This window comes from Oreochromis niloticus, linkage group LG6, assembly GCF_001858045.2.
Source record: "Oreochromis niloticus isolate F11D_XX linkage group LG6, O_niloticus_UMD_NMBU, whole genome shotgun sequence".
NCBI lineage: Eukaryota > Metazoa > Chordata > Actinopteri > Cichliformes > Cichlidae > Oreochromis > Oreochromis niloticus.
In genome coordinates, this window is record NC_031971.2 from 41,344,790 (window position 1) to 41,370,521 (window position 25,732).

At 46.2% G+C, this 25,732-nt stretch overlaps 3 protein-coding genes across 7 annotated transcripts; 1 reads left to right on the forward strand and 2 right to left on the reverse strand.

Annotated features, from left to right (window-relative positions):
* Nucleotides 1–74: 74 nt before the first annotated feature.
* Nucleotides 75–3,224, reverse strand: fbxo48 (F-box protein 48). The gene is made up of 3 exons (XM_013264929.3): nucleotides 3,081–3,224; nucleotides 1,369–1,697; nucleotides 75–474 (listed from the first exon to the last, which is right to left on the reverse strand). The coding sequence occupies exons 2-3, from the start codon at nucleotides 1,669–1,671 to the stop codon at nucleotides 313–315; spliced, it is 465 nt and encodes a 154-aa protein (XP_013120383.1). The 5' UTR covers nucleotides 1,672–1,697; nucleotides 3,081–3,224; the 3' UTR covers nucleotides 75–312.
* Nucleotides 3,131–10,313, forward strand: aplf (aprataxin and PNKP like factor). Of its 3 annotated transcripts, none has more exons than XM_005461298.4 (10): nucleotides 3,131–3,264; nucleotides 3,988–4,059; nucleotides 4,365–4,528; nucleotides 4,852–5,017; nucleotides 5,457–5,586; nucleotides 5,677–5,846; nucleotides 5,932–6,179; nucleotides 7,624–7,746; nucleotides 8,570–8,616; nucleotides 8,785–10,313. In XM_005461298.4, the coding sequence occupies exons 1-10, from the start codon at nucleotides 3,172–3,174 to the stop codon at nucleotides 8,991–8,993; spliced, it is 1,422 nt and encodes a 473-aa protein (XP_005461355.1). In that variant the 5' UTR covers nucleotides 3,131–3,171; the 3' UTR covers nucleotides 8,994–10,313. The 3 variants fall into 3 exon arrangements, with proteins under 3 accessions (XP_005461355.1, XP_005461356.1, XP_005461357.1); XM_005461299.4 differs by having other exon boundaries at nucleotides 8,800–10,313; XM_005461300.4 differs by having other exon boundaries at nucleotides 4,867–5,017.
* Nucleotides 9,841–24,145, reverse strand: prokr1a (prokineticin receptor 1a). Of its 3 annotated transcripts, none has more exons than XM_025908424.1 (3): nucleotides 24,038–24,145; nucleotides 19,099–19,545; nucleotides 9,841–14,012 (listed from the first exon to the last, which is right to left on the reverse strand). In XM_025908424.1, exons 2-3 carry the CDS (start codon nucleotides 19,509–19,511, stop codon nucleotides 13,313–13,315), a joined length of 1,113 nt encoding a protein of 370 aa, XP_025764209.1. In that variant the 5' UTR covers nucleotides 19,512–19,545; nucleotides 24,038–24,145; the 3' UTR covers nucleotides 9,841–13,312. The 3 variants fall into 3 exon arrangements, with proteins under 3 accessions (XP_025764209.1, XP_025764208.1, XP_003456559.1); XM_025908423.1 differs by lacking the exon at nucleotides 24,038–24,145 and adding an exon at nucleotides 23,782–23,804; XM_003456511.4 differs by lacking the exon at nucleotides 24,038–24,145 and having other exon boundaries at nucleotides 19,099–20,309.
* Nucleotides 24,146–25,732: the final 1,587 nt, after the last annotated feature.

A 25,732-nucleotide genomic window follows, 5' to 3' on the forward strand; every position in this document is an offset into this window, starting at 1 on the left:
GTCTGTGTGGCGTGCTGCGTGTTTGCTTGATGGGAGAAGCTGTGATGTGTCATTAAAAAGAACCGAGTCAGCACAACCTCACAAAGATGGTTTATTGTATCATCGTCATATTTACACGAACCCAAAACTAAAAGGCTCAAATTTAAAAAAAAAAAAAAAGTTTCACTTTGTTTCTCTGTGATTTTTTTCTATAAAAAAATTAAAAAATATGTACAAAAGTTTGCGTTTCCCGTGAAACACAAACTGCAGGGGGAATATATTAGAGTTAAAAATCAGAAGTGCTCGAGGTGCTTTGATAAAACCGGAACGACGTCATCGATCCAGCTCGGCCTCCAGGATCTCGCCCCAGGTCTCCGCATCCAGCGGCGTCAGCTTCCTGCCGCTCAGCTCGTCCGCCGACCTCACGTGGCTGAACCGTCCAATCAGCCAGTCTTTCTTCACACGGCTGCGGATGTAGTTCCTCACCAGGATCACCTGAGGACAGGAAACGGTCAGAAAACAGTTGTGCTGTTTCTGGGTGACGCTAGTTTTATAAGCTGGACTAAAAGCAGTTTTTAATAATGGCATTAAAATAAATGGCTGCAGCGTGAGACGTCTGACATGTGGACAAGTCTTCACTCCGCTCTGTTTCACAGTCATTACTAACAGTTGTAATGTTATGAGTATATCCAACACTTCAGTGAGAACAGCTGGAACATCTGCTACAGTCACAGGTTCTGCCCTTCAGCAACCTTCCAGCAGAAGCCCAATCAGAAGAAAGCTGATGGCTCTGACAGAGCGGCTTCATTCCATCAAAATAATTCCCAGCTGACTCTGTCATGTTTGCCTAAAAACTATTCCAGGCCAGGGATCCAATTCTTCGGGGAAATTATTCAAAATTTCAGCTCAAACAAAGGGCGAGGTGTTCTTAGACATTTTTCCAACAATATATTTTGAGGGACTTAAAGCTTGAATATGAAAAGGTGGTCTGTCTTCAGCGTGACGTTCCACGGGTGTGACACCGTGGACCAAACCTAACTTTATAGAAAGTGTCTGTGAAAACTGCATCCCAAGTTTGTGATGCTTTTTGGAATATTCAGGATTTAATGTGCATAAATCAACTCAGCTGATATGAAAACCTGGAGATCAAATCTCAGCTCTGACCTGCAAACCTGCTGACACAGGTCACATGACCTTCATCGGCATCAGATCCCTCAGAAAAACATCGATGGAAAAATGTTTAAAACCTCTGACCTTCATCCCTTTTAGATTAATGACAGCAGGACCTGAAATGAGCATAATTCCTGTTTGAAGCGGATCATTAACCTGGAAAAGGTTCAGAAGAATCTGAGATGTTTTCTAAGTTTAATGACATAATATGTTAGGAACCTTCCAGGAGAGGCCGTGTCTCCGGTCGCTGTCGACCTCCCTCTGGCAGATGGCTCGGACCATCAGGCACTGCTTCCTCCACAGCTGCTCGCTCTGCTCGATGATCTGATGCCACAGCCTGCAGGTCCTCGCCGCGCTGCACAGGCTCGTCGCGTCCAGCTCGCCAAAGATCCTCACGGTCATTTCTGTCGGCAGCGTCTCAGCAAAGTTGCGAGGTGGGGCGGTGCCTTCGGCTGCCGTCAGGGCGGGGCTTCCTTCACAGAGAAAAAACACTGGTGGAGTCCTCCCACACACATGCTGCATAATAGAGTCAGACTGAGTGGAAGAGCCTGAGGAAAGAGAGCCGACAACGATGGAGAAATGAGTCATAGATTCCACGTAAAGACCTCAGACTGTTTAACTCACACTGTGGAGGACAAGTTAAGGATGAAGAGAAATCACAGTGAAGCCTGAGATTCTTCATCAAAGCACCGACATGTTTCAAAGTACAGAGGCAGGAAAAGCGAAATAAAATGCAGGTTTAAAAAAAAAAAAAAAAAAAAAAAAATAGAGTAAAATAATTACATCACAAAGACATAAATAAAGAATCGGGGGGGAAGAAAATATCCCGAAACACCCAGAGAGAGACAGAAAGATGAGATGAGAAAAAAGACACAAAATCACTGAAATGAGCGAGAAAAGAAAGAAACGGACCTCAGAGAGAGTAATGACGCAAAGTGCCAGTAAGGAGAAGATCAAGCTGCTAAATAATGAAGGTTTCACACAAAATAAGCAGAAAAGAGCGAAACGTTTTGAAACAAGGACACAAAGGCCTGTGAGATGTAGATGAACCAGAAAGATTCCGTGCAGAGAGGCGTGACGAGAAGGTGAAGGGCTCCCACGTCAAACCGAAAGAGAAACATGAACAGTGGGGTCCCCACGGACCCAGCCTGGAGACGTCACCCAAACACAAACTGCTTCCTGTCTCTGTCTTCAAAGCTCAGCGCGTGATAAATGTCCACGTTATTACTGTCCTGTGTGGCCCTGCAGAGGACTAAGCTCTAGTTTTGGCCGACGCTCTGATTTTTAGTAACAAAACCTGATTTTAATTCTTCAACCCGACGACTCGCCTCCGCCCCTGCTAACAGCTAACAGCTAATAGTTCATGAAAAACTCCACCGGCCGCTTCCGCTTTCAGACCGAACACCGACTTTAACTGGGAAACAGACCGTGCACGTGTCCCGGTGTGTGTGATAAGAACGCGGCAGCGCGCGAGAGAAAACCGGTGTCTTACCTTCCGTGAGGTCTCTGACAGACAGCTCACACGGTTTAAATGTCCTAACGGATGTTTACAAATGTACGCTACGTCATCATATTTTGATTTTTGGCGCATGCGTGCAAGGCATAAACGTCCGTTAATTTAAATTTGAAAACAGCTGAATATATGATTTTCTTAATTTTCTAATTATAAAATTAAACTGTAAAGCATTTCTTACTCTGCCGTGCTACCGAGGTTAGCACAGGTAAGGTTAGTTTTATTTTTTTTAAATGAAGATTAATAAAAGATCAGGGAGATTCTGGGCGGAGTTCGGTGAGTGAGGTCAGAGACTCAGTGCGCACGCTCCGCTCCGTCCCGGAAGTTTTGAACGGTGCTGCTGAACTGAAGTTGTGTCGGCGCTGCTGCTCGGTCCGGTTCCCCTCCACACTCCGAGAAGCTGCTTTTAACCTGAAACCTTTTGAATTGTCGAAGCGTGGCGCTGCTCTCTGTTTTCCTCCACGTTCCTCCAGCGGGGTGCAGCTGCTTCCGTCCGCTCTGCCGAGCCGATGTCTGGCTTCGACCTGGTCCCGGTGGACGGCGGGGATCCGGTCCACCTGCCACCCGGAGAGACGGTGTTGGGCCGGGGCCCGTTACTGGGAGTGAGTCCTCCTCTCCTCTTCAGCCTGGAAACATGACCGCGGATCATTTATAGACTTCTGCTCGTTACAGCTGCACATGATCTTTGATCACGTGATAAATCCAGAGAAGCTTAGCTTCACTTAAAAACATGATTTAAAGCCCATAACTATCAATAACAAAGTGACCAGACGTGATCAGGTGGATCACTGATCTGCTGACGCAGAGAGGGCGGGGCTTCATAAGCTAGCACCTTGAACTTTGACCCTCCTCCGTCCTCCTGCCAGTTCCTTAAAATACAATAGGAGGCAACAGGATGCTGCTCAGGTGTATCCTTTAAAACAGGGGTGGGGAACTCCAAGCCTCGAGGTTTAGAGGTGTCCTTCATCTATTCATTTAAATGCCCTCCAGTTCTCCAGAGGCCTGGTGATGAACTAATCATCTGATCCAGGTGTGTTCACCCAGGGTGAGATCTAAACCCCACCCTTGCTTTATAAGGCTACAACTGGCCACTGTGCAAAAATCTTGAGCCACCCATCATGTCTGTATAATTTGTCGAGGGTGTAAAATTTGACCTCTTCCTGTTTAAAAAACAACTCTCTTGTTTTTCTGTCTTTGTTCTGAGACCTGGTTTGCTTCCCTTCATTCATCATGGCTGAGCTCGAGTCTGTTTGATTTATTTAGAGTAATACTGTAACAGAAACAGCCGGAGACGTCTGTAAACGCTGCCTTGTTTCCCGTCTCAGATCAGTGATAAGCGAGTCTCCAGACACCACGGGCTGCTGGAGAACCTGAGCGGAGAGCTACGCCTCAAAGCCGTACGTTCGTCCTTCCTCCTGTTCCTGAATGTGAAGCAGGCCACAGGTTTAGGTTTAGATTTTGTTTCTTATTACATTAGCTTTATTACATAATCATTTTATTATTCAACATTATTAATAAATATAGAAGTCTGGTTGTTTTCCTTCATGTTTCATATCATAGAAATCTCCCTTTTGCTTTAAATTCAGCCTTGGTTCCTGTTGCTTTGGCAGATTTTTAATTCCATTATTATTGTTATTATTATTATTATTATTAATGTTGTTGTTTGAGTTTCGGTTTAACCTCCTGCTGTTTCGGTCCTCAGACACACCTGAACCCGTGCTTCATTCAGTCGACCCCCACCAATGACCCTCGACCTCTGCAGAAAGGTTCCTGGCACGTCCTCCGTCATGGAGACTTCTTCTCTCTGCTGCCGGGTCGGTTTATCTACGAGGTGGTGTCAGTGGGCGGAGACGAGCGCACGCCAAGGTACTTCTGACGTCTGAAAAACGCTCCTTTCTGTGCTGATGTCGGTCGAGACAAAGACTCGAACCGTCTCGCTGAATAATGAAGGTGGAGGCTGCTCTCAGGTAACGAGAGCTCTTTTATCTGTGCGGGCTGCGCCCTGCGGGGTTAAACACTCGGTCGGAACATTAGGCACAGCGTAGGTTTACGTTTTCTTTTGTCCTGGAGCCGTCGTGCTCTTTGAAGTTGACATCAAAGTTAATGCTGATCAGCTCAGTTAAAATTCACGCTGAGCTTCCAGCTCGCAGCGTTAAGGTCTCACAGAAGTTAACATTTATCTGCATCAGTGTCGCTCCCCACAGGAACAGCCAGATGTTAGAAGAAGAAGAAGAGACACTTGCTGTTCCTCCTGATCCAGCTGTGGATCCACGTCCAGCTGTCAGACTGAACCAGGAGGAGCCGCCGCCGTCAGCAGCTCCGGAGGAAGACGAGGAGGCCGAGAGACCGTTCAAGGTAGGCTGAACTTTTCAGAGACGAGAAACTGCTGGAAGACTCCTCAGGGGGGCGGGGCCTAAGAGTGACATCAGCAAGTGTGAATATTTAATCAAGGAGGCGCTTTTCAGAGTGCAGGGTCAATGTGATGTGACAGAAACATGAAACTTTAGAATAGTTTATTTAAAAAAAAAAAGTTTATAAATGAAGTTATGACACAAACAAACAGATCAACAAGTACAACAAAAAACACACTGACAGAAATCATCATCAGAACAGGAATTATTGTAATAATAAAGGAAACTTTGGTTGACAGCAGATCCTCCCTCGTTCACCAGGGGGCGCCACAGCAGACAGCTTCACATGTTTGACCCCACAGTGGGTGTGTCAGTGGCTCAGTGGATGGCAGCGTGGAAGTGAGCAGCCAATCAGTGAAGTCGTCTCGTTGCGTTTCTTTCAGGGTGACTCGGTGGGATCGGCGAAGGATGATCAGCGAGACGCCGCTCCGTCTGTGACCAGGAGAAGAGTTTTACCTGCATGGATGCTGGTGGCTGTACCTGCTGCAAAGACTCCGTCCTCCACCCCGACAGGTAACAAGACCCGTCCTGTGTTCCCTCTGCCTGTAGGGGGCGCCCTTTCTGATCCTGTCACTTGTTATTTGTTTGAAAATGTCTGTTTAGTTCGGACCTGCCGACCTGCAGCGCCATCACCTGCCACTAAACGAGCAGCTGTCGCACAAGCCACGCCCACAGCAACCTCCTCACCTGAGGAGGCGGAGTTCAGCAGGAAGGAGGAGGAGAGGCCGAGGAAGAAGAAGAGAAAACTGAGTGATGACGAAGAACAACCTGAGGTAAGACCTGTTGAGCAGAGTTTCTGTTTCCAGGTTTAAACTCCGCCTCCTGACCTAAGAGACTAATATGTCCTCTGACTTTCAGGAGGCCGCCGCCCACCATCCGGCTAAACCAAACAGGTCTGAGGACAGCGGCGAGAACGACCGCTTCACCATGAAGGCGGAAGCGGAGGACAAAGCAAACGAGTCTGAGAAAGAGGGCAAGATGTCTGAAAACAACGGGACGTCTAAACGAGCCGAGCCCGCCGGGTCGAACGGAGACGCCGAGTCCAGCCCCGCCCCTTCCAAAGCCCGAGTCAGAACGCCGTGTCCGTACGGGAAGGACTGCTACAGGTACGACACTGAAACACACGCAGTCACAGGCTGAATTTATTCTGACAGCTTTTGCTTTGATGTCTCGTTTCCCTCTGAAGACGAGCTGAAGAGGCGAGTCAAGAGCCTCTCGTAGCCCCGCCCCTTCACCATCTCACAGACTCAGATTAATCCTTCAGATTTCACTTTTAGAAAAATCTTTGAAACAAGGACCAGCTGTCGTCACTGCAGTGACTCCCAACAGCTGGTCCCAGCCCATGGTGTGGTGTAGTGCTGGGCGATATGGAAAAAATATTTATCACGATATGAATTATTTTATATCACGATAACGATATATATCACGATATACCACCTGACCTGTGGTCATCTGGAAAGTATGCAGTCTGTAAACAGCGAGTGGAGAGGGTGCAGTCTTTGTTTTGAGTTACCGTAAAGCATGTCGCAAATCCAGGTGCACGTAAAGCAGCACCATGTCGCAAAACAACAAGACGGAGTTTCTTTGTGAAAAATGTCATTTTTTTATACTTTATTTTCTCTTGCATAAAGTTAAGAGTATGTATAGTGAGAAGACAACACTAATATATTTGCACAGGCTATTTAACCCTTTAAGACCTACCATAGAACCAAGTCCGCCAGAGCTTATCTTTACATTTATTTATTTTGAGTGTCTTCATAGTTTTATTTTTGAGATACACAAATTTTTATATACTACAGGAAAAATGAAAATAAATAAATGCAAATTTGCAAAAACACAGCATGTGCATCAAAATAAACTATTTCCAACAGTGTAATTTGACTTCTAAGCCTCCCAGAAACGACACAGAAAAGCATAAAGTCAAACATGACTTTTAAAAACACCAACATAGACTTTGAAGCTTAAAAAACTACATTTTCCGCGAAAATGACGTCACTTCCGGTTTCGGACAGGTAATGGCGGACATGCGATAGTTCGCGCTGACTTATATTCCAACGTAGGAAGTGTTATGAACAGCTGATCGGATCGGCAAAGCCTGTTTCTGGAATATTATGTTTTTGTTGCTGGAAGTGCTTTTTATGCAATTTTTGCAAAGCTATATGTGGAAGGAAACCGTGACCTCGGGCAAGCTGATGGCATAAGATGTAAGTACAACTCCTACGGTTTCATATGCAAAAAAACCATTATTGCGCTACCTTACGTGGTTACAGTTCTACAGGGATTTAAAAATAGTTAGGCAAAATGGAGTGTGCCTGCTCTGACCGGTTTTAAAGGGTTAATGATATATTTTATGTAATAATTTGTAAAATTCGGGTTAGAAACGATAGAAGACAAATGGCACGATAGACACTTTTCTATCGTCCACACGATATATACCGTCATATCGCCCAGCACTAGTGTGGTGCACGCTGCATAGCACACAGTTGCAGGTGACCGCCCTGCACAGGTGGGCTGCAGACCCTTCATTTCCTCCCTGCTTGTGTTTTCCAGGAAGAACCCACTTCATTTCCAGGAGTGCAGTCACCCTGGAGACACGGACTACGAGGAAGAGGAGGAGGAGGAGGAGGAGGAGGAGGACAAACCTGAGTGTCCGTACGGCACCGACTGCTACAGGTTAGAGCTGAGCCGACGGCTGAGGCTCTGCAGCTGCTGACAAACAGCTGGATCTGTTTCAGGAGCAAACAGACACCAACGAGGAGCCTCAGAGTGACCACACATTAATAACTGACTGCAGCACATTGTTCCTGTCCGAAAACACAAAGTTATTGATTTTATACTTTTTCTGTTTTAACTTCAGTTTTTTTATTGACTTTATTTCATTTAGGTTTTCATTTAGTGCTTTTCAGGACAGAAAAACTGCAAACGAACATTTTTGTAAAAACTGAGGGTCACTACGAAGGACACACACACACACACACACACACACACACACAGGGGGACACACACAGGGACACACACACACACAGGGACACACACACACACACACACAGGGACACACACACAGGGACACACAGACACACACACACACACAGGGGGACACACACAGGGACACACACACACACACACAGGGACACACACACACACACAGGGACACACACACAGGAGGACACACACAGAGACACACACAGGGACACACAGACACACACAGACACACACACACACACACAGGGACACACACACACACACACACACAGGGACACACACACACACACACAGGGACACACAGTATACTGATGCGATTCGTGTTCTTTAGAGCAGCGTTTGCATTTCGATGGTTGACACTTGGCTCGCTGCAGATTCTGCGATGAGTAATTCGAGTATTTTTAACTCGACCAAAGCTGCAGACGCACGGCTGTCAAGAAACATCGTCTGACCTGCATCACTCCAGCGTGACAGTAACGAGTTTATTCTGACGTGAACTTTGTTTCCTATGCAGGAAAAACCCCCTGCACAGGAAGGAATACAAACACACAAAGAAACCAGGTATGCTCATGGACACACACACACACACACACACACACACACACACACACACACACACATTTGTGTCGTACAGGTGGAAGTAAATAACAACAGGTGATAAATAAAAGGGTCTGAAAATTAGAAACAGAAACTAAATCTCGGCCACTTCATCCTCTGACTCACTCGCAGTAAATCCCCCCACAGCTCGCCACGTTGCCAAAAAGACTCCCGCTGATGAAGACGACGAGGACGAGTACGAGGACAGCTTCATTAATGACGACAGCGAGGACGCGGGCGATGACTCGGACTACGTCCCTCCTGACTCAGACGACAGCGGGAAGGAGGACATCAAAGGCCTGCAGAGAGAGGCTACGGCCTTCCTGAAGAGGAGGAAGTAGGTGGAAACATGCCCCGCCCCTCGCTGAGGGCTCAACAGACCAGAACGCCGTGTTTGATGACGTCATCCTCTACAAACCCGGTCCATCCGCATTGATTTTAAACCATACCTGTGTGGTTTTTCACATTAAAGGTTCGGCAGCCTTTTGTAGAGAGGCTTTTAATGTGAAAAACATCTGTCAATATTCAGCAAAGAAGAAACGAGTATGAACACATGATTTCTGCTTTCTGTTTCCTGTTGGTTTTGCTTTATGGTACTCGTGATGATGGATAAGACACGTCCTTGTGTTGTTTCACATTAAAAGTCTCAAAGTCTTCCCTTTACAGACTTTTAATGTGGAAATAACATCAGGAAGTCTTTGTGAATAAGGAGTGAGATAACAAGGAAAAAACATGTTTACATTTTTTTGTTGTATTTCCATTTTCTTCTTTGCTGTGATGAGGAACATTCAGGTGTTTTTTCAAATTAAAAGTGTTGCAGCCTGTCAAACTTGGATTGCATCAATCAGGAGCACAACAAAGGAGAAACACGTGGATTAAAACATGAAACTATTATTTCTGCCATCATGTTTCAGTTTGCTCTACTTGTGATTAGTGCTGAGGTGCATCCAGGTTTTTTCAGAGTAAAACTCATATTTAGGTTTTCAAATATATGCCTTTGTTTTGCTTTTAATGTGAAAAAGAGAGGAAGTAACAGTCGTACTTGCACTTTTTCAAAATAAGTCTCATTGTTTTCATTTTAATGTGAAAAAGTGTGTCTTCATATATCCGTAGTGTCAGTAAGAAGAAACACAGCGGGTTTCTTCTTCCAGTAAAAGAAGTGCTGCAGGACTTTTAATTTGAAAGGGATTATTTCTGGCTGTGGGGGTGGAGCACGTTTGAGGCCCACCAAACATTAAAATAAGTAACACTAAAATAAAAGCCCGACCCGTTTAAGTTCTGGATTTCTCCAAGTTTACCTGTAAAGTCACCTGTGAGAAGTCGACCGGAGGCCGTCCAAAGTGCTCGGGTCCGTTTTATTTTGAAGCAGCTTTAAAATGAAGCGAGTGATTAATTCTGGTAAGAAATCGTGTTTTCTACTCAGAGACGGCGTCCTCCACAGAGGGTCCGAGCAGCGACCACAGCTGAGCCGTGGCGCTCTCTGACCTGCTTTTATTTTTGTAAATAGAGACTGTGCTGTTTGCCGCAGACGCAGGTGAGTCTGGATTCTGAACCACGAAACGTCTGAAACTGTTTTTGTGTCGCTCAGAGAGGAACGTAAACCATTTTTATCAGCTCACTGATTCTTGGACTGTTTTTCTATTAAATACATCAAAAACAAAGCGGCGTCTCTCCTTTCTCCATTCCTACGATGCTGATCTGCGACCAACGCGGCAGAACGTCAACCTGCCAGCAGCACTTCCTGTCACAGCTGCGACAGGAAGTCCATTTGATTGATTAGGAAGCTCAGCCCGCCCTGAAGTTTTACTGACCCGGCGAGCAGAGCTGTGGAGTGTTTTGTGTTTTGCAGGCAAAGACAGCCCGTTGGTCACCTGTGCAGGTATCATCCTGAGGGGAGGGTCTCTGTGATGGACAAACTCTCTAAATGTGCTTTTTTAATCTGTGACAGAACAAAAATGTGTTTTTATGACAGTTTTTGGTTTCTTTTAATGATCGTAGTCTAACACACAGAAAACAAGTATTTGTTCAGCTGTGATGACGGCGCGCCTTCACTGAGCTTATACACAGGCACCAGTACTGATGCTGGGAGTCGGGCTGTGGGGAATGTGATGTCCAGTCTGAGCCGATGGAGCCTGCCTTTGTCTTGGGCATGAAAGAAAATCCATCGATGAAAAAATGTGGTCATTCAGTGTATTCAGACTGAGCTCAACACTGGGTCTGTTTTTCTTTGTTTGATGAGGACAGTTTACAGGAAAAAACGTCAGGATGTGACTTCAGACTCAGTTTAAGAACAGAGAAGCTCCTCGCTGTCTCGGTGAGCCTGAAACATCTCTGCTCTTTATGAGATCTCACAAAGATAACCCGAACAAACACAAAATGCAGTTTTTACACGTTGATTTCGTTTATTAGGGGAACAAAAGCTTTCCAAACTTCGCTGCCCTGTGATGTCATTGCATCTTAAATTTAATAACTGGTTTTGTCATCGTTGGCAACAAGAACTGCAACCAGCTGTTTGTGATAACTGACAGCGAGTCTTTCACATCGCCGTGGAAGACGAACAAAGTCAGTGACATCATCAGCCTGAGAGGGTTACAGAGACATTTCTAAGGCTGTGGAGGTCACAGAAGAGCCCAGAACAACATCTGCAGACCTGCAGACTCACCTGGCTCAGATAAGGTCAGAGGTCAACAATAAGAAAGAGGCGGGGCAAAGATGGGAGAGTCCAAGGAGAAACCACTGCTGACCAAGAAGATCACAAAGGCTCGTCTCACATCTGCCAACAAACATCTGGATGATAATATTCTGAGGGCTGACGAGACAGAAGCTGAACTTTCTGGAAGCTTTGAGTCACATCTGCATCAGACTAACAGCGTTTCATCCAGAGAACATCCCAGCAGCAGGCAGACACGGTGGTGGTCGTGTGACGGTCTGGGCTGCTCTGCTGTGACTCAGGGAACCATGCAGGAACCAGCACCTCCACCTCTGATTGGCTGAAAGTCTGGACTCAAACCAGGCCTGGCAGTGAAACTGGACTCAGCTCCAGGTCATTCGTGATTTAAGAAGAGAGGCAGTTAGTTTTCACAGAGCTGTACCTGTTTGCTTCGTCCATTTCAGGCGCTTTTTATTTGCAACGCAGTGAATATTAAACCACTCACAACCACGTGAGTGAACCCTAACATGGGCACACAGTATATACAATGCAAATCAGCAGGGAGGGACTGTAACGAGTCATTGTTCTCTTCAGGTTTGCTTTCATCGTTGCTAAGCAGATTATACAACAGCAGCATTACAAATATGCAGATCAAACCTGTGATACAGCGCTGCACACACACACCAAAGAAAGGTCAGAAACCCTCTGATGTGAGGAAGAACAGGCAGTATTGATTTCAGTATAAACTCACTCGATGCTGCTACAGAGGACGCTGGCTGACTTTGATTCTGTGCGTCTGGAGCTGCTGCGTGAACATAAATAAGAGACCGGCTTCACAGAGCTGTGTGACGGGGTCTTCGCTGTGTGCTGATCGGCACTAATGAGGGTGGAAACGATGGCGGAGGCTGAACTGATGAGCCCTCAGGAGGCGAAGTTTGGTCTAAAGATCAAACGAGCCCACGCAAAGAGCACACCGAGGTACAAAACAGCCTCTGAAAGCTGCACAAACACCAGCACGCACCGCTCCAGCTCTCACCTCTCCTCCTTCATTACAAGCTTAAAAATGCATCTTTGACATGAATATGAGCGGAGAATCGTGCACACGCGCAGAGCTTGCTGCATTACTAACAGTTTTATTTTGAACAGCAGGAGCATGTCGGGGAGTCAGGCTGAAATCCACAGAAGAAGAAGAGCCAGGAGGAGATGTGGTAGACTCCTTCCAAACTGCTGGTGTGAGGGCAGAAGGCGCTCACACCAAACTCTGATTACGTCACTTTAACTGAGGCCCCTGAACACTGTGAGGGGTGGTCGACACGTCTTCCTGAAGCCTCACTTTTAGCTTTGTAGCTGTTGCCACGGTGGCAGTCAGACGTGACCATATCTGGATAAGTTTGTAGCTAATGCTAGTTAGCAACTTCCCACAATTACCCACACAGCAGCCATGTTATTGGTCACATGATGTCATTAAAATGCTCCTAAAGGCTCCAACATCACAAACATGGTGCAGAGGTCCAGTTCAGGTGAAGCTAGCAGCTACAGCCATCTGTCAGTCAGAGAAGCCACGCCCCTAATAATGCAATCCAGTTTAAACAGGTCTCTGGCCTCAGTGTTGTAAATAATAACTGAAGGTTTTCATCCACATTAGATACAAACAGCTGGAAACTACAAAAACGGGATCAGAAAGTCTCTCCGTGGACGATACAGCGTCGCTAACACTCGACAGCAGCCACAGTTCTGCTGAGCAAACACCTCGCAGCCTCGTTCCTGACTTCAGCTCTGAGTCTCTGCGTGCAGCCGGTTTACCGGATGTTTGTACCTTCCAGCTCCTGCGTTCGAGCCAGCATTTATCCTATCAGTTCCTGGTCCTTTGAGACTTTCTGAGACCTGCTGCTGTCATAGAAGAAGAAGTAAGCGCAGCTGCAGGTTTGGTTCCTGAGTTCCTCCAAATGTTCTTGGTTCCTGTGATGGATCTTATTTTTATCCTTCTATCTCTCCTGAAAGGCTTGAGCTCTACCTCACCCGGCCACCCTCCATCTCCTCCGTCACCCGGAGGGAGGATGTCCGCAGCTCAGCTTCATCCAGCCACTTGGTGGCCACGAAGCTCACCAGCCTCAGAGGGAACTTGACAGACTTATTCAGCTGCTTCCTGCTGTTTCGGACGCTCACAAAGCAGAGGGTGTTGATGATCCCGTTGCTCATGGCGATGCACTCGATGATGTAGAAGGCCACCAGGGAGTTCTTGTCCGTGGAGATAAGGGTGGGGTAAAAGTCTCGCAGCAGGGTGAAGCCATAATACGGCGCCCAGCACAGGATGTAGGCCACCAGGACCAGAATCAGCACCACCACGGTCCTCCTGCGCTTCTGCAGTCTCTTGCGGATCTGTACCGTCTGAAAACCTGGAACATTTTTAAACCACAGCTCTCTGGAGATGTATGTGTAGCACACGGCCATGACAGACACGGGGCCCACGAACTCCAGAGCGAAGACGAGGAGGAAGTAAGAGCGGTAGTAAATCTGCTGGTCCACGGGCCAGATCTGAGCACAGAAGGTCTTATCGGGGCAACCATCCACGTGTGGGTACGTCGTCTCCGAGGCCATGTAGGCAGACGGGATGGAGATGAAGATGGGGATGAGCCAGATGGTCAGGATCACGCAGCACGCCGTCTGGTGCTCCATACGAGGCCTCAGCGGGTGCAGGATCGCCATGTACCTGCAGACACAGACAGGAAACTGGCTCAGGTGGAGGAGGGCCAGCTTTCGCACTCTTCACACGGACTGCTTCTAAAACACGGAAACCTTTTGGTTTCTGAAGCTTTAATAATATAAATTTTTAGTTACCGTATTTGTAAGGCACATTAAGCGAAACAAAACAGATAAGTCAAACTTTACTCAACCCATTCTTCTTGCTTCCTCCACTTCCGTGCCATTGATTCATTAATGTTGAATCCTCTGGCAGCTGCTCTATTCCCGTGTTGTTGCAGTATATTAATGACTAACCTCGTATTGTGGATGGATTATCTCAGTTGTTCTCCTGACTGAAGTTTGGTCCGTTTACAGCATCCTGCCATGCGATTGCATTTGTCCCTAACCATCAGAAATCCTCACGTTAACTTTTATCGAGTGGAAAAAAGTTAGCGTTCATCCTCCAGCTTCACTGTGTTTATGCTATGCTAACATAGCTGTGTCGCTAGCGATCACGTAGCACATCATTATATACCAGCTAGCCCAACTTCAGTAACCCTACAAACGTCACTGCTGTTTAGTTTTCTGTCTTCATTTATGTTGGAAGTGATAGCAGAGCTGTACGTTTGAATGTTTCAGAAATCTCTCAGTCAGAACATGCTATATCATGTTTAGGTGGAAGCTAGCGAGCTAACTTCCTGCTAACTTCTAACTCTGTTAAATTTCATAAATCCTGTTTTCATGGATGCCTGGATGTTAAACTTAATAGTTACACCTGGTAAAGCAGCAACGCTGATCATTTTATTAAAGATGAAAGAATTTAGACAGTTTTTAACTCTCAGTGATGCCGCAGTGTTTGTTTGACTTTGGGACCTGAAGGGTGGAGTTTAGGACCCAGATTACTCCGCAAGGCTCCTGACTACGGTAGCCGTAATGCTCCGACAATCCATCAGGCGGTGCAGCTCCGTAGCTTACCAAAGTCGTACTAAAATGTTTTTGACAGATTGCTGAGCACCGTGTTGCACATAAAATCGGTTCGAGCTCAGTAAGCACAACCAGAATTCATACATAAGGCGCACTGTCGATTTTTGAGAAAATTAAAGGATTTTAAGTGTGCCTTACTCTGTGGAAAATACGGTAGTCTACAAAATGTGCTTTCAACTTTGACCAACAGGGGGAGAGAGTGTGCTGAAAGGCTTACCTTTGCTCATGTGTGCCACAGACATGTATGATTTGTTATTATTAATATCTCGGACATAACTTCATACTGTAATGTTGGCATAAATCACTATAAACGAACACAAACATCAGCGGGATGATGAAATCAACATAACAAACAGAATATAATCAACGTTTTCTAAATCAGCTGAATCATAATCATCTGATTTTTTAATGTTGTGATTTTTAATGAATCACAGTCTAAAGGTCCGGCTGTGAGTATCAGTACATCATCAGTTAAGTAGCAGCGCTGCATTAATCTAACAATAATCTAGCGAATGACTCGCAGCTGCACGATGAGCCCCTCTCAGACCCTCTGATTTGGCTTTTTATCCTGTTCCCTTTGGAGGTTTTGCTGTTTTACAAAGTAAGACTGTGTTTGTGGTGGTTATGTACTGACAGCACCATCTGGACACGGGATGTTTTAACCTGGGACTGTGAGGACACGTCAGAGATCTTTCTGTTGTTTTTCAGTGCTGTCATCGTTTTGTCTCTTATGAAGGCAGAGCTCCTTTTCTGCCTCTAAAATCTGTGGACACATTTCTTTGTTGGTATTTCTGCCTGAATGGGTCAGATTCATTGAATGGAGCTTTAGTTTTTGAGGATGTCCCCTCTCGGGGGTTCTGTTGTTTCTGTTGATTTAAGACTGTGTTTGCAGTTTCAGAGGAGCTGAGCTTTGATGTAAGCGAAGCAGCAGTTGTGTTTGTTGGATTTAATGGATTGTGCTGTTATCAGCTGCAGAAGTGTTTGTACCCTGAGAGGGACTCGGTCTGACACGCTGCCAGATGTTTGGATGTGTTCGCTCTCAGAATAAGGAGGAAAGTGGAACCACTTTGTTGTCCCCAGATACACAGAAGCTCTCTGGAAACACTAACAGCCGTCAGCCAGCCGTGATGAAGGACGCGTGGAGGACCGCGGCCTCGGAGTGCGAGCTGCAGCCGGTGACCGGTTACACTCAGAAACACGGGAGCTGCTTTTGTTGAAGCAGAATGTAAACCACGTCTGTCAGCTGGTCCGCTCTGGAATGTGCTTGATGTGGAGCCACCATCAGGACCCTGCACATCATCACCGGCCTCGCTGCTGCCGCCACACGCTTCGACTCACATGTTTCGAGTGCTTAATCTGGTTTCTTAGCGTGACTCAAACATCATTCATACTTCGGCTCAAGCACACCTGAGGTCACGTGACAGGAAGCATTAACGGAGAAAACCTCTAAAGATTAAACTGAGATTACAAGGATCCCGCCCCGGTGCAGGCTGATAATCATTTAGAAGCAGCATTCCCACAGGGGTGTCAAACTTAAGGCCCAGGGCCCAGAATCGGCCTGGCAAAACTCAAATACGGCCCAACTGGCCAGCTTAAGAAGATGTGGCAGTGTTTACAGCTACTAATGAGTCCACAGTAAATTAACAAAACCTTCATGTTTAATAATTAATGTTCAATGAACTATCATAACTTCACTTAAGTTGTCTGGCCCACTTAAGATCACAGTGGGCTGCATGCTGCCCACGCTGCAAGAAAAACACAGTAAAATTTACAGCAACTGTGCAGTAATCGAATTTGCAGTACTGTTACTGTAAATAAATGACAGGACAGGGCTCTAGACTAACTTTTTAACATGGGCGCACCGGTACGCCTAACGTACCGGCACAAAAGTTAGGCGCACTCAAATTTTTCAACCGCATCGCTTAACACCGCAGTTTTACATGTGCACTTTCTTTGGGGGGAAGTCCATACAGACAATATTCATTTCTAAATTAATAACTAACAAACTTGTGCTTAAAGTGCTTTGTCAATATTGTAGAAAATGTTAAACTTAATCATCATCTCGGCTCCTCTGACGACCTGTTTGCTGCTGCCTGCTGCTGAAAGGCAGTGAGGAGAGGGGACACTTGGGCAGTGCATTTATTGCAGCATATAATGTGTTTTCTGGATACACTGCTGCTTTTTCAGCATTCAAAGATTGATGGCACCGTGTCAGAGCTGGCTATGAATTTCAGACGGATCAGTCCTTAACTTAACACAAAAGTTATCAATAGTTCTTTTCATCTTTTCTTATTCCCCACAGCTACATCCACTTCTGTCAGGCCTAGGCTGCTCACTAGGGCTGGGTATCATCACTGATTTCTATAATCCATTCGATTCCGGTTCTCAAAGTCCTGATTCGATTCAATTTAGCCTCAGACAGTCAGAAATATCATAATTCTGGTCATTTATCAGCACTGATACACATGAGACTTCATCAGAGATGTGAACATCACAGCAGATGCCTTTGTGTCAAAGTAACTGAGAATAAAACAGAAAAACATGAAGGAGATTTTCCTGGTCTGGCGTTTTATAGCAGATAACCTTAAAAATATTCTGCAATTTTGCATAATTTTAAGAAGTTTAAATTTCTTCAGTATTGAACAGCAGAAATTAGGCTTTCTTGTCCGAGGTCATTTAAGTGGAAAAAAGAAAAAGAAAAGAAAAAGACAGCGGCCGACAGCGCTGTAAACAACAGTAGACTGGTGGGTAATAAGCCAATGAATAATGCAGAAAACAGAGATTTGAGACGGGAAACTGATCTTGATGTACAGAGAGAGAGAGGGAGCTGTGCATGAAGTGTGATTTTTATCGTGGTGGAAGCAAAACAGCAAAAGTCAGAGGGAATTCATGACGACATTGATCACATGTGAAGCGTAGTTTGCTGCTTCTTTTGCTGCTGGCTCGGCGAATTTTGGTTGGAGAGACAAAACCTGCAGCTCAGAATCAGCGCAAATAAGACGGAAACACAGCGCAGACCCGACGCATCAGAATCGCTGAGCTCCGACAGCGTGTCCGTGTTCGGGCCGTGGGGTGAGAAAGCCGAGAAAGACAAAGCTGATTCTGGTGCGTCGGGTCCGCTCTGTGTTTACGTCTTTGTGTGGAATCCGTTAATGAATCGATATCACTTTATTCAAGCTACTCACCTCTCTCTTCCACCTGCACTTTCAACTGGACCACAGCCAATCAGAGAGGTCCCGCCCCTGACTATCTCTGATTGGTTTAGTCCACGATAGGGGCATAATGTGTGTCTGTTGTTGACCACACCGAGAGTTGCTGAGATTTTTTTTTTTTTTTTTTTTTTGTTACCCGAAAATATTTGATCGCACCGGTGCGACCAAATATATTTTTTTAGTCGCACCACTGAAAAATTTGGTCGCATTTGTGACCAAATTGGTCGCACTCTAGAGCCCTGCAGGATATCACTGCATTTATACTACTGTAATATTCTACTGATTCTCCATTTCTCCTGTAAATTTCTGCAGTATTATTGTAACTTTTACCAGTCATTTTTTACAGTGTAGCCTCTCCTCTGACGTCTGATTGGATGAAGCACGATGCTCATGTTGGAGGTTTCGATCCCGTTAGAGTCAAAAAGGAGCAGGAGGATTCCACACGCTCTGATCTTCATCACCGAGTGATGTCATACTGACCTCGTCCATCTTTCAGGCACAAAGTGAATATTTAAGATTTAAATGGATCACCTGAAAGGACGTCCATCCTAGTAGGACCAAACCATGAACATCAGCAATAATTACCAATCATTTCAAAGAGGAGTGGACTCTTCTGTTCCATACTTCTGTTCTTTAATAAAACATTTATCCTGGCCTTTACGGAGCCTCTCACTACCTTTTTAGCTCCTCCTACTCTCAGACCTCCCTCCGGGTAAGTCAGTTTTCCTCTGATTGGGAGCTTCTGGACGCCCACTGAGGGGCAGCACTAAGTGCTGATGCTGTGGCAGAGATTCAGCAATATTATAAACTGAACGGCCGTTACCCAGGATGCTCCCACACGGAGCATTTACACACCAAACCAACCGAAGCACAGAGGCTCTGTGTGTTGTCTGCTTGTGTTCCCGGAGGTGAACCCACCTGTCCACGGCGATGGCCAGGAGAGCGTTGGTGGACACGTAGAGCGAGACGGTGCGCAGGTAGTTGGTGGAGGCGCAGAGCAGCAGGCCGTGCTCCCACGACAGCTGCTTCACCACGTAGTAGTCTAGCAGGAAGGGACAGCAGATCGCCGCCACCAGCACATCCGACACGGCCAGGTTGGCGATGAGCAGGTTGGTCAGGTTTCTGAGCTGCTTGTAGCGGGCAAGGCTGGTGATGAAGAGGCAGTTCCCCACGCCGCACACCAGCATGATGCCCACCAGCACCACGCCAATGACTATGGTGGCCACGAAGAAGGCCCGCCCCTGCGTGGTGTCCAGGATCTCGTCTGGGGAAATCCCGTAGTCCGGGGAGTCGCCCACCAGCGCTGAGCTGCTATTGGTTGAGGTGCACATTTTGGATCAGGTCAGCATGCTCGCACTGCTGCGCCTGCAGGGACGGGACAACAAGGCGAGGGTTAACCTTTGAAATCTGGGAGGGGTCAAAGTTCACATTTGAACCGATTAAAAAACACCTTTCTATGACTGGTCGCTGTCATGAAGCTCACCTCAGTTCTCAGGTCAGAGAAGCGAGGACCCTAACTAGAGGTTGTCATGGTTGCAGAAATAAAGAGGTTGACGGTTAGCGGTTGGCAGTGACTAAAAGTGGACCCGCCAAAAGATGCAGTTCCTCTAACGACCATTTGAGGCTAACGCTAGTCCTCACAGACTCACAAACACAGAGCTTCTTACTGGTTTCTGTTCCACAGGGGGCGCTCTCGAGTTCATCCAGACTAAATGAGCTGAAACATTAAGTTTCACGGGGCAAACATTTTTGTCTTCTGTATATTTTTTAATAGGAGGGTTTGAGTCGGTGGCTATAGTTCAGTGATAACATATTAATGATGTTATCATTTGGAAACAAGCACCATCGCGGGGACGCCCTGTCCTAAATCATTAACCGACCAGTCGGCACGCACTAGCAGAACCCTGGGGTTTGGTGGTCAGCATGAGAAAATTTACACAGACTAAAATAAAATGTTTTGTCTAGGAACAGCGCCCCCTGCTGCACATGCAGCTGAATTACAGCAGGTTCCTGTACAGTGACATTAACAGGAAGTGGATTGGGAGGATAAATGCATATAACAGAGCGCCCCCTTCAGGCCAGCCTGTGTTTCTAAAACCATTACTGTCATGACCGCTGATGCCTTCTTTCCCTGCGTGTTTGCTGCAGATGGAGCGTCTCGTTGGCCGCTCGGGGTGAGGCTGGACGTTTGGTGTGCAGCAGCCGTCAGATTTGTCTGCAGGCTGGGGAATGTTGCATCTCAGCTCTGAAAACTCGACGCAGGAGCTTCTCACCAACCTGCCTCCTGATTGTTCTTTGTGCTGAAAGGAGCTGCTGCTCACACCATCGTTAACCCTTTAACGCAGCCTGCGGTGTCCTGAGGGGCCGAGTCTTTCCTGCCGTTGTTGTTTTAAAATGTTTCACCGATTATTGATTCATATATTTTTAAACAGACTCGGGAGCTTACATGGCCAAGAAACAGACAGTTTAAAAAGCTTTCATGCAATATGTCATTTTAAAAACACAACATTAAACTGCACTGCTTTAACGTCTCCTTAATGTTTTAGTGCTCATAATAATTTCAATATATATATTTTAACAGATTTAATGTTTATTTTTAATAATAATAGTATAATATTAATATAATATAATAATTATTAATAATAATAATAACAATAATAATAATGATAATGACTAGAGCCCTGTGGAACTATTTTCTTGTCCCAAAACTTTAGTTATAAATGTATTTATGACTAAGGTCGCTTGCCTGCTGTGATGGGTGGAGACGGTGGAGTTGAGCTGAAGATGATCAGACGTTCGGTGGGGTGAGCAGGATGGACCTGAGTCCATCAGAGGGACAGCTCAGAGTCAGAGAGGTGGAGGTGGTCTGAGCATGTGCAGAGGAGGGGGGTGGATATACTGGACAAAGGATGAACAGACACACCTCCCACCCCCCTTTCCTCCTCCCTGAAACTCAGAATACACACTGAGGATGTGAGCCGACTGTTTCAGAAACAGAAGCCCAGGAAAGCCCCCGGACCAGACGGTGTCTCACCCTCCTGCCTCAAAACCTGTGCTGAACAGCTGGCTCCCATCTTTACGCGCATCTTCAACAGATCCCTGGAACTGTGTGAAGTTCCCTCCTGCTTCAAACGCTCCACCATCATCCCTGTTCCCAAGAAACCCACCATCACAGGACTGAATGACTACAGACCTGTCGCCTTGACGTCTGTGGTCATGAAATCCTTTGAACGACTGGTGTTAGCCCATCTGAAGGACATTACAGGCCACCAGCTGGACCCCCTGCAGTTTGCCTACCGGGCAAACAGGCCGGTGGATGATGCAGTGAATATGGGGCTGCATTACATCCTGCAACACCTCGACCGCCCGGGAACTTATGCCAGGGTCCTGTTTGTGGACTTTAGTTCGGCTTTTAACACCATCGTGCCTGAACTTCTCTCCTCCAAACTCTCCCAGCTCAGCGTGTCTCCAGCTACCTGTCAGTGGATCACCAGCTTCCTGACAGACAGAAAGCAACAAGTGAGGCTGGGGGAGATCACCTCTGAAACTCGGTCCCTCAGTATTGGTGCCCCTCAAGGATGTGTCCTCTCACCACTACTGTTCTCCCTCTACACTAATGACTGCACCTCCACGAACTCAGCTGTTAAACTCCTAAAGTTTGCAGATGACACCACCGTCATTGGCCTCATTCAGGATGGTGATGAGTCTGCATACCGGCAGGAAGTTGAGCGGCTGGTACTCTGGTGCAGTCAGCACAATCTGGAGCTGAACACTCTTAAAACTGTAGAGATGACAGTGGACTTCAGGAGACATCCCTCAACTCTCCCCCCCCCCCTCATCATATCAGACAGCCCTGAGTCCACTGTGGAGATTTTCAAGTTCCTGGGTACCACCATCTCCCAGGACCTGAAGTGGGAGACCAACATCAACGCCATCCTCAGAAAGACCCAGCAGAGGATGTACTTCCTGAGACAACTGGGGAAGTACAGTCTTCCACAGGAGCTGCTGATCCAGTTCTACACTGCAGTCATTGAGTCTGTCCTGTGCTCCTCCATCACAGTCTGGTATGGTGCAGCCACCAAACAGGACAGGTGCAGACTGCAGCGGACTGTACGGGCAGCAGAAAGGATCATTGGCGCCCCCCCTGCCCTCCATCCAGGATCTGTACCTCTCAAGAACCAGGAAACGGGCAGGAATCATCACAGACCCCTCACACCCTGGACACAGACTTTTTGACCTGCTGCCCTCCGGCAGACGGTACAGAAGCCTGCAGACCAGGACCACCCGACACAGGAACACTTTCTTTCCCCTCGCCATCTCCCTTCTAAACAGTTGAACTGTCACACTGCTCCCACTGCCAGACTGCAACTGCCCCTTATGTACATTCTGTAGTATTCATTCCACCTCATTTCATTTGTATTTTATGTATATACGTTTAGATTAGTTATTTATAGTTAGTTTACACAGCTTTGTGTATGTATATGTAATGTATATATAGACACGTGTGTGTGTGTGTGTGTGTGTGTGTGTGTGTGTGATTTACACTGCTGTGCTTGAGAGCCACCATCTACCAGAACCAAATTCCTTGTATTTGTCTGCACATATACTTGGCCAATAAACACGATTCTGATTCTGATGGGTTGTATTTTAGTCTAAATATACTTCAGTGTAATACCAGCTTGTACCACAGGAGGGAGCAGTGAGTCTAAGTCGTTTAAGTGTTGATTTTAATTTACGATGGTGAGCTGAGAAAAGACAACACTGTTTAGAAAAAGGCTAAAAGGTGGACATTTAACAAACTCGCTGGCTAAGTGCTGCTCCCTGCTGGTGACAATGTGAGTTGCATTTTGTAAATGGTAATTACAAAAAGTAGCTTTAATGTTTAGGATCTGACTGACTGGAGCCGGATGATTATATGATAACACAATGATAATACTGAAAAATAATAATACAAAATATTTAAAAAGAAAAACATTTAAATGACAAATTTTGTTTTAAAAATAACGTAATTTTCCTGCCAGTGAATATATCAGTGTCATGGCTGAAGCTGACACGTGATCATTTTTTCATGTTTCACATTTTGTTTACAAAAAAGTAATTTTATAAAAGCTGTGATACAAATGCAGTGAAGAAGAAATAAAAATAAAATAAAATAAGTTCAGATCAACTCCTTGTTTTCCTGTCACTATTGATGCAGCAGGATCAGATATTCCCGAGCGTCTGTTAGCGACTGCTGCCTGTATAGCTGAGACCTCTCTGCCTCCACAGCAGATTAAAAATGAAGCATTAAACTTCCTCGGGGACTTTTGGCCCCTGATTTCACCCCCTGGACCTCATACTGACAAATCAAAGCTCAGCAGCAGAGACAGAAACACAGAAACACAGAGAGTCTCTGATCCTACAGATTAAACACACTGACAGAGGCAGTGTGTAAAGCAGATTTTAAAGCGTAAAAACAGAATCAGAATAAAGTTTCAGACAGTAACCCCCCTACCCCCCCATTGTGACCCAAGGCTGAGTGTGAGTGTTAAAGTCCTGTTTACAATAAATCAGCTGATCTGAGATAAATAAATAAAAGATGTGGAAGGATTTCATACAGACCTGAAAATGCTTCTCTTCCTCGCTCTGCTCTGCTGAATGAAAAGAAACGAGTGCGAGCAGCAGGCGCACTCCCGACGAACAGCGACCAACCTCCACCCTCCCCCCCCACCACCAACTCTGACGGGGGAAACCTGTTTGCTGCTTGTTATCACCCAGGATATGACTGCAGGACATGTGTGTGTGTGTCTGTGATTTCTAATGCAACAATTACCTGTGAACCAAACATTAAATTATGTGAGAAAAATGAAATACTTACACATTTCCCACAAGTCCACCAGTTACTGAGCTCTCAAGCTGTCACATGACTTTGGGACAGGGCTGTTTTATCCAGGATGTCCCGTATAATGAGCAGGTTCGTCCCTTATTCCACCTTAAATGTCCCGTGTACTGACCTGCAGTGCCACGTTCTCACCAACAGATGGCACTCTTACAGATACTAACTCTGATTTGACGAGAGCTTTCGTGCAGTCACAGCGACGTGTCACGCACACCAGATGTGAGGAGTGATACGTGATTTGTAGAAATAAGGCGCTGTTTGGTCTGCGCAGCGTAATAACCCAGCAAACTTTAGCTCGTTTTATTTGAACAGTTTTTGTTTCAAAGGAAACGCTCGTGTGATTTCTGTGTATTTCATTGACTGCATTTTTCTTTATTGCTTAAAACGAGGTATTAATAAGCTGAACACCAACATTTTACTACAGTTTTATTATAACATGAACACAATGCATATTTACACTCTGCGTGTATTTGATAGCTAAAAAGTTGGGATGAACATTTTTACTTTGAGGGCATGAAGACAGTTCATGTTAACGTTTGCAGGTGGACGGACGTGTCCGTGCTGTCCCTGAAGCGGGGCTAAAGGTCTGCTTTGCTGTTTCTGCTTTTGGGGTTTTCTGCAGATCAAAAGGAGGAAAAATGGGCCCACTCTGAGCCCGACTCCGGCGACTCCATTATCAGCAGCCTCTGAAATCAACGCCACGAGCCGAGAGTCGGCTGTGAAAGCATCACGCAGCATTTATCCGCTGCTCGTAAACCCGCAGCCGTCTCTGGTTTCTCTGCTTTGATGTTTCTGCGACGAAGCTGACGAAACCCCGGCAGGACCTCCGAGAGCAGCCTGGAAGCATCAGACGCTTCCATAAACACGCTATCGCACACAAACACATCCATCATCCGTTTCCAGGGATTCTGCAGCGATGACGAAAACCAGACTGACTCCAGATCTGCTCCGAGGTCCACAAACTGCTGCTGGCTTTGTTTCTTCAGAGTCACATCAGGCTGTAATCGTTCATACAGAGGCCCCAGCTAAACAGCTGCTCCATCAGAGCTTTCCACAGGAACCCGGACGCCTGAATCCAGTGAATCCAAGATTTCAGTGTAAAAGAAACATGCCCACCCACAGATTCCACAGGAACCCCCACCCGATGAACTGCAGGGTCTCTGAGTGACCGTTTCCTGTTTCATCCTCTGGTTTTCTGATATGGTCTGCTGCTTTATCAACATCAATCATTAGAACTGAGTTTAACATGAGGCTTATCTGTGGGAGGATGATGTGTCGGTCCCGTCTGTGTCGGGCTGCGCAAGGTTTCCTGTTTGGAGTCCATTTAACGGCACTTCTCCTCCTGGAAGTGCGGTCCACTTAGTTTCCTGCAGACCTGTGACTTTAGTTCACGTAGTTCAGTTACTTCAGTGTCTTTCTCGGAGTGATGGGAAGGCGAACATGAGGTGGTGTCAGCATCAATGTGACTGTCATGGTGATGAGAGAGCTGAGAACATCGGCTTTACCTGCCCATCTACACCCCAGCCTTCACCTGTGGCAGCAGCTCGGGCTGATGTGGTTGGCAGGTCTCCTGGACGCCGTTTTCTGGGCCCGCCCAGCTCGTTTCTGCAGACAACATTAAAGCGTCACGTGCTTCCCATGTTTACATTTGTGCAGACAGAAAATTTCAAAATT

Coding starts and splice junctions, on each gene's coding strand:
- prokr1a (XM_025908424.1), bottom strand. CDS start 19,511: ATGTGCACCTCAACCAATAGCAGCTCAGCGCTGGTGGGCGACTCCCCG. Junction 14,013..19,098: donor CTGGCCATCGCCGTGGACAG/GTGGGTTCACCT, acceptor CTGTGTCTGCAG/GTACATGGCGATCCTGCACC.
- fbxo48 (XM_013264929.3), bottom strand. CDS start 1,671: ATGCAGCATGTGTGTGGGAGGACTCCACCAGTGTTTTTTCTCTGTGAA. Junction 475..1,368: donor GACACGGCCTCTCCTGGAAG/GTTCCTAACATA, acceptor TCCTGTCCTCAG/GTGATCCTGGTGAGGAACTA.
- aplf (XM_005461298.4), top strand. CDS start 3,172: ATGTCTGGCTTCGACCTGGTCCCGGTGGACGGCGGGGATCCGGTCCAC. Junction 5,018..5,456: donor AGGCCGAGAGACCGTTCAAG/GTAGGCTGAACT, acceptor CGTTTCTTTCAG/GGTGACTCGGTGGGATCGGC. Junction 5,847..5,931: donor ATGACGAAGAACAACCTGAG/GTAAGACCTGTT, acceptor TCTGACTTTCAG/GAGGCCGCCGCCCACCATCC.